Source organism: Colletotrichum jinshuiense, chromosome 5 (genome assembly GCF_051148585.1).
Source record: "Colletotrichum jinshuiense chromosome 5, complete sequence".
Classification (NCBI taxonomy): domain Eukaryota; kingdom Fungi; phylum Ascomycota; class Sordariomycetes; order Glomerellales; family Glomerellaceae; genus Colletotrichum; species Colletotrichum jinshuiense.
In genome coordinates, this window is record NC_139312.1 from 3,790,716 (window position 1) to 3,802,521 (window position 11,806).

Here is an 11,806-nt window from a genome sequence, read left to right on the forward strand (position 1 = left end):
CACGAGACCAAACCAATCACAAGCCACAATTCCCAAAATCTGTGGGGATAGTATCACATAAGGTGGATCAAGGAAATTGTGGAGGTGGCTGTGATTTCGGAGAAGACGGCCAATCAGCAAGGAGTCTCCAGGCCTGCACTAGGCCAAGCACGGGGCGACCGGCCGGTGCAACGTAAAAAACGTGAGGGCTTCGCATTTGAAGAGAAATTGCAATTATTGCACACTACTAGTGTACAAATCCAACAAAGTACTGCGCAATCAATGCTTACTACCTATGCCAATTCTAGGTATGTCCAACCCTACCGAGGCGGGGATTGACAGGAGTTTGTCTGTTTGAAATGTTGTCAATTTAATAGGTGGCTGCCGAGGCAATATGCCGCGCCCCTCACCTTATTTTATTTACCTTTTTTTCTCTTTTCTCCCCCCCTCCTTGTTTCCTGCGGAGAAGGATTGCAGCTTGTGCTATTTGTGGACGTAGCGAGAAGGCGGGTTGGGCGACAACTAGCGAGTGCACTTCCATCTTGAGTAAGCCGATTGGATCATGAACGTCGAGTAGAACCTGCACGTGATAGCATTAATTAATTCCATTCTAACCCAATGTCCATCACCATTCATTCTGTTGTTTGTGAGCGTTATGGGAGGAAACGATGGCGACAGCGTCTCAACTCTTGCATGGCGGCTTTCGAGGTTGCTAATTTCCATCTCATCACGTGGTCGCTTTACAAAGTACCAAGTAAGGCGCATGACCCTTGGGATCCTGGCTTCCGGCCCCTCGCGGCTGCTCACGATGGCGGCTACTTTGCCAGTGCAAATGAGGGTTAGCCCCCGCCCCCCGCAACTCTGGGGGAGCCTCACGTCCACAAGCATCAGGTCAGTAACATACATACATGCATACACTGCTTTAATTCGAGAGGGTACTGCAAAACCGAAACTGCACCAGCCGTCCTATCAGAGGCTATTCACCCATCATTTCCATGCGTGCAATGACGCCGAGCTTCTATAAGTCAGAAATAAGAGGAGAAACAAAAAAGAGGAGGACAAGGGAAAGAGAAGAAGAAAGGCAAAAGTCAAGGTCTGTCGTGGATCGCGTCTGATAACAAGTCGCGAGACTCAACTCATCATGTTCTTGCAGGCACACTGTGGGAGCTGGGCCGCCTCATTCCTCATTTGTATATCCGTATATCTTTTTTCTTTCTCCGTCTCCGCATCAAATTTAATCCATTGGCGCCCCCGAACGCGGAGGTGGCCTTAGGTCATCCGGGGCCGTGGTGGGGGTGGGGTTGGTGCCTGAAAAAAGGGGCACAAGGTCAACGTTCTCCCAGTCCATCGAGGCCACTCGCCACTCCCTCTCCAAGGGGATGATGCCTGAGGAAGTCCGCCAGCTGGGCGGATCCCCGGCCCAAAATCGGGGCATGTCTCGGGTACAATTGTCCCCTTCTTCCGAGCGCCCTTTCCCCCATTCAACGCAATACAGTGTCTGGCTTCACGCCACTGGGACAGAACTGGCCCGAGTCACCACTCTCCAACCATTGCCACACGCCGAACAACCGAACAAGAACTGGACTTGCCGAAGTACACTAGCAGCGTGTCGTTTGCACATGCAATGCAGTCTGATCTTGCCAATCGGTCAAGATGCCATCTCGGCTCTCGACGTCGTGGTGCGGTGCGGTGCGGCTGCCGTGCACCCCCCCCTCCCAATGCCACCCACCAAACACCAGACGACCAACGCGTTTTGATTGTCGTATAGAGTTGATGTTGGTTGGCCCAGAAATCGAGCAACGCACCGCACCGCACCGCGCCGTATTTCTCTACACTACTACACCACTTCCATGCGCCTTTTCCGTCTAGTGTAGAGGAACAAGGATTGCGACTCCCGTCCCGGTCTTGTCATCTGCCACAGATTGCCTTTCCCGCACCTCCATACCCAACTAATAACGGATGAGACCCGTCACCGAGTGGTGGCAGAGTCTCCCTCGCCCGCCCGCCATGTACCATCCCCCACGGCACCCAGCACCATCTAATGCCATTTCGCACACGGTGGCCAGCTGATTGTCTGCAATAATGCCTGCAGCATGTCCTAGAACATTTTCATTCCGTGCCCATCCCGCTCTGCCCCCAGCTAGTTAATCTTTGCATGGCAATAATGTCCGATTGGCGCGCCCAGTTCGGGGGACTGGCGGCTCGTAGTAACCGTAACCTAACTGTATTTATCCGAATCTCTTCAATTCCGGTAATTGTTGCTGCGACCTCTTTCGATCCGTAGTCTGCACTCCCAGATTGTTGCTGGTGTTGCAATGCTGGCGAACGAGAACTTTTACGAGGAAACGCATCTCTGGTTCAACCAGTTGGCCGAAATACTACTAATGCCTTGTCACGTTATCTGCAGCAACAACTCACGTATTTTTTCCTCCCGCGTGAGAGAGGTTTCCAGTCTCCAATGGCACCCGACACCCGAGCCCGGCAGATGGAGTCTGGCCTGGACGAGGGGGCGGGGCCCCTTCCCCTTGCCCTGGCGGCTTCCGAAGCCCCATGCCGGCCTCGACAGGTTCCGCCTGTCGGGACATCTGACACCGATCTCCAAAACCTTCTCGCCCGCTGCAGAGCAGTCGAGACGACTCGCGTCAAATCGGACCAGCCTAGTAAGGCCACTCGGAGACGTCTTGCTAACCCCCACCAACCTGAGAAACCTCGTGCTAGTGGTCGGCTTGCCAGCTGCATTTCTTCTAGTGACCTGCCTCTGTCTGATTCGGTGCTTTTAGTCTTGTTCGTCCGGCTCGTGTGTTCTGGAATCCCGGCCACTGCGTATCCCTCTTTTTCTCTTAAAAGACGCCCGCGTATTCCCTTTCCCCTCCCTCTCTCCCCTCAGTCGCTCTCCATTGTCATTCAGCGTCGCACCCTCCTGCTCCTACAACCCCTCATCTCGTCCGTAACCCGTTGCCCTCCCACACAAGGCCTGAACACGACACAATGGCGTCCGCGAGATCGTTCCCCTCCATCAAGGAGATACGGACATTTGTCATCGGCGGCGTTGGCTCCGGCGGTGATTACCACAATGTCAAGGGCGGTCACTGGTACGTTTTGCAGTCCACCTCGGCGGCGAACCCGCGTATCGGACAAGATGAGCTGACAATGGCATGAACAGGCTAATCGACAGCCCGATTTCCACCCCTTGCTCGCAATGGGAGAAGTACCGCAACTCTAGAACAAGCTGGGGCATCAACGTCCTGGGCTCGTTCCTCGTCGAGATCGAGGCGACCGACGGCACTGTCGGTCTTGCCACTGGCTTTGGAGGTATGCAACTCCCCCCCCTCGGCCTGACCGGGAAAATTCCACTGGGAGGATTTTGACTGATTCAACGTTCACAGGCCCCCCGGCGTGCTGGCTTGTCCACCAACACTTCGAGCGTTTCCTCATCGGCGCTGACCCCCGCAACACGAACCTGTTGTTCGAGCAGATGTACAGAGGCTCCATGTTCTACGGCCGAAAGGGTCTTCCTCTTGCCGTCATTTCCGTCATCGACCTCGCCATCTGGGATTTGCTCGGAAAGCTGAGAAACGAGCCTGTATACAAGCTGATTGGCGGTGCCACCAAGGAGCGCCTCGACTTCTACTGCACCGGCCCGGAACCGGTGGCGGCCAAGGAAATGGGCTTCTGGGGCGGCAAGGTTCCTCTTCCTTACTGCCCGCAGGATGGGCATGTCGGCCTCAAGAAGAACGTCGAGTTTCTGCGCAAGCACCGCGAGAGCGTCGGCCCCGACTTCCCCATCATGGTGGACTGCTACATGAGTCTCAACGTGCCTTACACCATTGAGATCGCCAAGGCCTGTGAGGACCTCAACATCAACTGGTGGGAGGAGTGCCTGTCGCCCGATGACACGGACGGCTTCGAGCAGATCAAGCGGGCGCACCCCACGATCAAGTTCACGACTGGCGAGCACGAGTACTCCCGCTACGGCTTCCGCAAGCTGATTGAGGGCCGCAACCTCGACATCATCCAGCCGGACGTCATGTGGCTCGGTGGCCTGACGGAACTGCTCAGGGTGTCGGCGATGGCTTCGGCATACGACATCCCCGTGGTGCCCCACGCCAGTGGGCCGTACAGCTACCACTTCGTCATCTCGCAGCCCAACACACCTTTCCAGGAGTACCTTGCCAACTCGCCCGACGGAAAGAGCGTGCTGCCCGTTTTCGGTGATCTGTTCCTCGATGAGCCCATCCCCACCAAGGGCTACCTCACGACGGCCGACCTGGACAAGCCCGGCTTCGGTCTTACGCTCAACCCCGCGGTGAGATCGAAGCTGATCTCAGGCAAGGCCCTGCTGAACCCCAGTATTGTAAGTAACCTTGGCAGGACGCCAACCTGCATCCTCTCGGGGGAGGCTTTATAGAACCATTTGACTAACAATCATTACAGGAGAGACCCCTCAAGGCACCAGAGCAGACGGAGGCGAACGGAACGAACGGCATCGTGCACGACGTGACGGCCAAGGTGCAGGAGCTCACTACTTCCTCGAACTGAAAAGCATAATACTTGCGCGGTGACGACAATAGACCAATCGAAATGGAACAGCGGCGGGCGGCTAGGCTCTGCATTATTATAGGCGCGATCTACATGGCAAACCCGCCCAGTACTGTATGTACTTTGCCGGGGGCATGTTTGGTATAATTTTATAGGCAAATGACATTGAATGTTTATGATGACGAGCTTGACGCGCGCTTTTATCACCACTTACCACCCGGTGACGTGAAAACAGTGGTTAAGGATTCGAGGAAATCACAGCTGGCTTAGGCGGGTCAAATTGGGATAGTGTGAAGTTTGGTTTTCCGTACATTAAATTAATAAAATGTTGATGCCAAATTCCAACCCGTTTGCAACGACATCCATCCTACGGCTTGCAAGTATATCCGTAGTGTTCGCTACATGATGAACGATGGAGCGAGAACAGAAGTCCTGACGACTGGTTGAGTCGGCACTCGAGATGATTGCACGGCTGGAAATCTCAGTCCATGAACATGTGTATACAATGGCCACCAAGCCCCGTAGTTAGATGGATATACGTGGATCATGTCTACCGCCCGGAAATTGTAACAGTGCCTATCAAAATAAGACGCGCGCGCGCGCCATCGTGTGCTCATGCCGACTCCTAATTGCGTTGTGCGGCCGAACAAAGACTGAGGTGAATTGCTTGGTGGGGTAGGGCGGCTCGGTTCGATTTCGCCCGAGGGCGCGCGGGGTGAAGGAGGGGCACACGCGGGTCCAGGTCCGGGTCCCTGAGCCATCCCTCGGCGGCCAAAAGTCCAGACTTGCCCCGCGTGTCCAGCCCCGTCCCCTTTTTTTTTTCTAGTGGCCCACGCCCTCTTGCCGTCCCCAATGGAGAGGCTGTCGTGTCATGCCCTTCCGCAGGAAGTGTGTGTGGGAGCAAAGTGGAGGAAAAAGGTGGGCGGTTGGATACCTACATCGGCAAGGTACTTTCCCATCTCGACTCAAGAGAGAAGTCGAGGGGAAAGCGCGTTGAGCAGATAGGACGAGACAGAGCAGGAGAGGACGGCTGACCCAAGACTAAGACAACCAAGAAGAAAAAGAAGAAGGCACGATACCCATGCTCCTGCTTCTTCAGCAGTGGCCTGTACGCACGCAGTGCAGCCAAGGTAAGGAAGGTGCCTTGTGGCCGGCATGGAAACTCCACATGGTGAGGGGAACTCCTCCCATTTAAATCTGCGCTGTGCTGGGGAAACTCCATCGTGACTTCCCTTGGGAGTGTAGGTAGGTTAGGTAGGTAGGTAGGCTCAGGCTCGGTCGTCGGGGCTCAATCGAGCCGCATGCTCGCTGTGTATTAACCCCTCCTCCGCACCCAGCCGCCGCCGTGGATCGTCAACTACAAATACCCAAGTACCGCATCAGGCTCACCCCTCCAAGCGCCCGGGAAAGAGAGAAGAGGAAATATCTCTGCCAGCCAACACCATTGCCAATTGCGTCGGGCGTCTCATCTTCTCTCAAACAATTTTTTAATTCGTCGTCAATCCTACCTGCCGCTCGCTTCAGCTCCTGCGTACGGTTGATCTCATTTCTCCTTACCCAACCAACTGAATCTTCCGACAATCCTTGCCGTCCGAAGACAACCCCGCACCGACGGTGGGAAAAAACCGACTTCACTTCGTCGCCCGGCTTCGCTCTACGAACGAATTCGTGCGCTCGCTTCGATCAAAGCCGCCGAACCATAAACGCGTGCGACTAAAGCCATGGCCCCGACAAATCTGCTCGCCGGCAAGACTGCCATCATCACTGGTGGCACTACCGGCATTGGAAAGGCCATCGCCCTTGAATACATTAACCAGGGAGCAAATGTTGTCGTGAATCACCTGGGTCTCGAAAGGGACCAACCCCACCTCGACTCCCTCATCGCGGAAGCTGCTTCCGCTAAGCAAGCGAACCCGGATGCCGGCCGTCTGGCCCATCAGATTGGCGATGTTCGTGAGCCCGAGACTGCCGCCAAGCTGGTTGCTCTCGCCGTCGAGCACTCCGGCAATGGCCGTCTCGATATTTGCGTCTCCAACGCCGGCATCTGCACATTTGCCGAGTTCCTCGAGCTGACCCCGGACCTCTTCACTAAGACGGTCCGTACCAACCTCGACGGCGCCTTTTACATCGTCCAGGCCGCCGCTCGCCAGATGAGCCAGCAATCACCGCCCGGCGGTAGCGTCATCGGCATCTCATCCATCTCGGCTCTTGTCGGCGGTGGTCTCCAAACCCATTACACTCCCACCAAGGCCGGCGTGCTCAGTCTGATGCAGAGCACTGCCGTTGCCTTGGGCAAATACAAGATTCGTTGCAATGCCCTGCTCCCGGGCACCATCAAGACACAGCTCAACGAAGAAGACCTGGCCAACGACGCCAAGCGGGCCTACACGGAGGGTCGCATCCCTCTGGGCCGCACCGGTGTGCCGTCTGATCTCGCTGGACCTGCCGTCTTCCTGGCGTCCGACTACCTTAGCGGTTACGTGACGGGTGCGCAGTTGCTGGTTGACGGCGGCCTCTTTGTTAATCTTCAATAAGCGCCATTACCCCTGAAAATGGGTTTGTGCTTGAGTGCTTGATATCGGGGTATCCTGTACCAGGACTAGGTAACAGGTAAAGCGAGGGCACACGGGATGCAGGATGGTGGATGAGGGATAAACAACAACAACACAAAAAAAAACACATGCAAAAGATTACCTGCCGATCCAACCTGCGTTGCCCATCCCCAAGGGTGAAACGCATCTTCAAGGATGGAGGAATGTATGATTGATTGTTTAGCAAGTGAATGGCGTCCGTCGAATCCACTTGCGTGCTTAGACTGTCGAGTCACGCCAGTCCATTGATGCCATTATCTCCTATCATCCCCTCTAGGACCCCTCTCATCCTCTCGGCACATGCCAAGGGCACCTGGTACTTTTTCCCAGCCCTCCGCTGTCAATGTTATTTACTGCCCAAGCGAGTGCAACAGGTGAATTGAAGTCCACTGGTAGGTTGGCTGAGGTAGATGAGGTGTGATGGGATCCATCCATCTCCCAAAGGGGGATGAGGGGGGGCGTGCATACAGGGAGGTCCGGCGGTGACGGCATTGCAATGCGACTGGCGAGTAACGCGCGAGGCTGCAGCGGGACGCGACAGCGATAGCGCCGGCTGAGGCCTGTTTTTTTGTTCGGCCTACTTCCTGCAGCGTCTCGGCAAGCTGGTCGATGGCGTAGCCGTGCATGCAAAGGGCGAGGGGGAGAGAGCGAAAATGCCTCCATCAAGAGATGAGATTTTGCCTATCTTACACAAATATGCATCTCGCTCACTTGGGGCGTGAAGGCGGACCGGGGATGGAAAACACGCACTTTGATATCATCGAGTCTTTGCTGCATCCATCCTCCGCTGCACGCACTCCGGCAAATGAGTAGGGTGAACACAAAAAAAATGAAACCCCCCAAAATTAAAAAGAGGGACAAACCACCAAACACACGTCGCAGCGGGTAGGCACGGTGCATGTGGATGGTCTGGAGTTGTGTGGTCCTTGTTGCGATAGCATGGAGAATAGGTAGAGGCACGTCATTCGCCGAGTCAGGGCCCAGTAATCTCTGATAGGGTGGGAGAGAGAGGGCGGCGGGCCCTCCTTGTTTCTGCCAATGGCGAACACTTCAGATAGGTTGTACGGATACCCGTACGGAGTACGGAGTACTGGCCCCCCTTTGTTCATGGCCTTTTTTGCTTAGTTAGCAGTGGTGGTGATACAAGCACAGTCATGCAGAACCGATCGCGAAATCCCGTGGACCCGAGGCTTTCCGGTCCCCGACACCGTCAAAAGGCCGGTCTGGTTGCCCGACAGAGAGGGCCCACTCGTAAGACATAAAGGCAAAAAGAAACGAACCAAAAAAACCGTACCTCGCTCGGTGTGGTGAAGTTACCAAGCCGCCAAGGTACCCCCATTAAAAAGGGCGCGGATGTTCGTTCGGCCCGTTCTGCGGGTACCTTTGGGTCGAGCCACCAGCCTGTTATATCTCTTCTCCCAAACCGCCGCCGCAACCCCGGGGGTCCATCGCCTGCTGACGTCACTGAAGACCCGCTGGGTCCGCATTTAAGAGGCTCCACTTGGCCACCACACGGGCGCACTCCTTGACGCTCTTACACCTCATGGTGCAAATGCATTGTCGCAATTGTGGATCATCAGCAGTACCACGACGACCTGCTACGGGCACCATCCCTGTGCCGCCCTGCTGTATCGCAAGGAACGATCGATAAGGGACATAGGCTCACACCCAATGGAAACATGGAAGGGGGGGAGGTGGCAGAGATTGGTGTCAACTCTTCTGCGAAGTACTCGAGGGGTTTCCGGATGTACTCGAACCGCGAAACAAAGTGTAGTGAGTACCTGGTCCGAATCGGTTTCCGCCAGCCCTGCGCTGGCCACTTCCGGGTAACCTTCCTCGGGTTTGCTGTATTTGGCCCGTCTATGCTACATGTTTTGCACGTCGCGGCATGACCATCCGAGTGCTGAGACCCCCCCTTCTCTCCGAGTCTGGCTTATTTCAGGGTCCAACGGTCGTGACGGTGGCTCGCATGTGGTTTTCGCCAAGCCCGCCTCGGAAAGTCGATCGCTGCCGCTTCAGTCCCTAGCCATTATCACTTCTCGGGCATTTCGACGTCGTCCTCCCTGCTTTGGCAAAGGAACCTTTTGCAGCCGCAACGAGGAACCGAAAAAGCAAAGTCTCCACCATGACGGTGGGCAGACTGGGGCCCGGATGGAGCCTCCGGAGCCATGCTCTGCCGTCTTGTTGGCGACACGCTGGGTGACTCGCTCGTTTTGTCATCTTGGCTAGCCTTTGCGGCCGGTCCTAATCTCCATCTCACCGCCGTTGTTCCGTCTTGTTCCCACGTTTCTTGCCCTTTGGGCGTATGCACAAAGGGCGTTGCCTCTGACCTACATGCAGTGTACTGTCGGAATCAGAATTTTCACCCATCAGGTAAGGTCCTTGTGTCCTGGTGGGGGAGAGGAAGGGGGGGGAGCGCTGCCTTGGATCCAAAAAAAATCCATCATGCTACTTCGCCTCCACGTATCCACGGCCATGCACGACTCAAGAAACTCATCCCAAAGGTATCAGTGAGCAAGGGCCCGCGTTTGCCTGGTTTTTGCGGAGACATCCACATGTTTGATGAATAGCGCGCAGGCCGGACGGCTTCTGTGACAGCGAGAGAGACGGACAAGAGACGTCAGCATCAAGTCAAGATGCTCTCATGTCGAGAGTATATAAGCCGGCGACCCCCCTACAGGGTAGGTCGTCTTGATATCTCTCCTGCTTCATTATCCTCTTTGAGCATCACCAAAGTTGCCAAAAGGTTTCCCATCTAAAAAAGCTTAGGCTTCTTTCATCTCTTTCTCTTCTTCCCCTTTTCTACATTGTGCGATACAAAAGTCTGGGGCTTCTTCAACATCACACTTCAACATCCCAAATCATCTATCCAACATGCCTCACCACAGAGCTTCGTCCACCGGCAGCTTCATCGAGGGCATCGCTGCTGCGCGGAAGGAACTCGACAACCTGGCCCTGAGCACACCCGAGTCTTCCCTCGACGGCTCTGCCGGCGGCTCTACTGGCACGTCCCTTCTCGGCAGCCCTGCCGGCGCCCTTTCACCAGTCACCCCCACAAATGACGCCCCGGTCGCCGACAGCTTCGCATTCGCCTTTGACATTGATGGCGTTCTCATCAGAGGCGGCCGTGCTATCCCGGAGGCCATTGAGGCCATGAAGGTGCTCAACGGCGATAACGAATACGGCATCCAAATGTAAGTTCGCTTTTCCCCCAAAACCGTTTCTGCGGGTTCTTGGCCGCTGCTGCGGGCGGGACCCCGTCGGCCCCACTTCTACCCCGATCCACGGCTGACATGAACATCGTCTCGCAGCCCGTACATCTTCCTCACCAACGGCGGCGGCAAGACCGAAGAGGAGAGATGCGGCGACCTGTCCAAGCAGATGGAGATTGAAATCTCCCCCGCGCAGTTCATCTGCGGCCACACCCCCATGAGGGAAATGGCCGAGCGCTTCAACACCGTCCTCGTCATCGGCGGCGAGGGCGAGAAGTGCCGCCAGGTGGCCGAGGGCTACGGCTTCAAGGACGTCATCACCCCCGGCGACATCATCCGCCACAACTCGGCGACCACGCCCTTCAGGAAGCTCACCCCGGACGAGTACACAAACTCCCGCGAGCGCGACTTCTCCAGCATCACCATCGAGGCCGTCTTCGTCTTCGCCGACTCGCGCGAGTGGGCCAGCGACATCCAGATCATGCTCGACCTGGCCATGTCCAAGGGCGGGCGCCTCGGCACCCTGAGCGAGACCCTGGACGAGGGCCCGCCAATCTACTTCTCCCACAACGACGTCGTCTGGTCGGCGGCCCACGACAACGTCCGCCTCGGCATGGGCGCCCTGCGCCGCATGCTCGAGGTCATCTTCAAGGACGTGACCAAGAAGAAGGGCACGCTGCACACGCACGCCTTCGGCAAGCCCCAGGTCAGCACGTTCGAGTTCGCCACGAGGCTGCTGCAGCAGTGGAGGCGCCAGCAGCACGGCCTCAACGTGCCGCCCGACACCGTCTACTTCGTCGGCGACACCCCCGAGAGCGACATCCGCGGCACCAACGCCTTCAACGAGCAGTCCGACAACGAGTGGCACAGCATCCTCGTCAAGACCGGCGTCTACCAGGACGGCACCGAGCCGGCCTACAAGCCCAGGGCCACCGTGCCCACCGTCTTGGACGCCGTGCGCTACGGGATCCAGCGAGAGATCCGCAAGCGCGTCGTCTCCTCCCTCAAGAAGGACGTGCTCGGCGAGCAAAACTGCTTGCGGGCCCTTCACGAGATGGACAGCGCCGTGCTCACCCCTCTCGAGGAGCGAAGCCAGCCCATTCTGGGTTAAGGGCTGCGCGCGCTTCCACATACATCGCCGCGTGATACTTGGGATTGGGCCGGTTTTTTAGCGAGTCATTGGCCCTGTACTTTCTCTGTTTTTATTTGGTGTTTTCTCTCTTTTTTTCCTTTTTTTTTTTCCGGAGTAAAAATTGTGATACCACAGGCGTTATCAGATGGGACAGCATCACGGCTAGAATCATACTAGGGCGTAGATGCGATCAGCAGACAGCAGACTAGATACATGACACATAACAGGCGCTGTTTGCCGCCAGTAAAATCTATGTTTCTTTTCCTTTCAACCTCGCAAGATGCGGCTCTCCTCCAAAGTCCCCCCCCTCACTAGTGATGTAAAGTTTCCAACTACAAAAAGGCTGCAGGGGT

At 56.1% G+C, this 11,806-nt stretch overlaps 3 protein-coding genes across 3 annotated transcripts; all 3 read left to right on the forward strand.

Moving 5' to 3' along the window:
• Positions 1 to 2,967: 2,967 nt before the first annotated feature.
• EsH8_V_000910 (enolase C-terminal domain-like protein) lies at positions 2,968 to 4,518 on the forward strand (the record flags this gene model as incomplete). The annotated part of the gene is made up of 4 exons (XM_083273426.1): positions 2,968 to 3,071; positions 3,143 to 3,291; positions 3,366 to 4,333; positions 4,414 to 4,518. The coding sequence occupies 4 exons, from the start codon at positions 2,968 to 2,970 to the stop codon at positions 4,516 to 4,518; spliced, it is 1,326 nt and encodes a 441-aa protein (XP_083126141.1).
• A 1,721-nt stretch (positions 4,519 to 6,239) lies between these two features.
• Positions 6,240 to 7,052, forward strand: EsH8_V_000911 (SDR family NAD(P)-dependent oxidoreductase; the record flags this gene model as incomplete). The annotated part of the gene is made up of 1 exon (XM_083273427.1): positions 6,240 to 7,052. The coding sequence occupies one exon, from the start codon at positions 6,240 to 6,242 to the stop codon at positions 7,050 to 7,052; it is 813 nt and encodes a 270-aa protein (XP_083126142.1).
• Positions 7,053 to 9,983: 2,931 nt separating this feature from the next.
• On the forward strand, positions 9,984 to 11,432 carry EsH8_V_000912 (HAD-like domain-containing protein; the record flags this gene model as incomplete). Its single annotated transcript, XM_083273428.1, has 2 exons — positions 9,984 to 10,303; positions 10,421 to 11,432. The coding sequence occupies 2 exons, from the start codon at positions 9,984 to 9,986 to the stop codon at positions 11,430 to 11,432; spliced, it is 1,332 nt and encodes a 443-aa protein (XP_083126143.1).
• Positions 11,433 to 11,806: the final 374 nt, after the last annotated feature.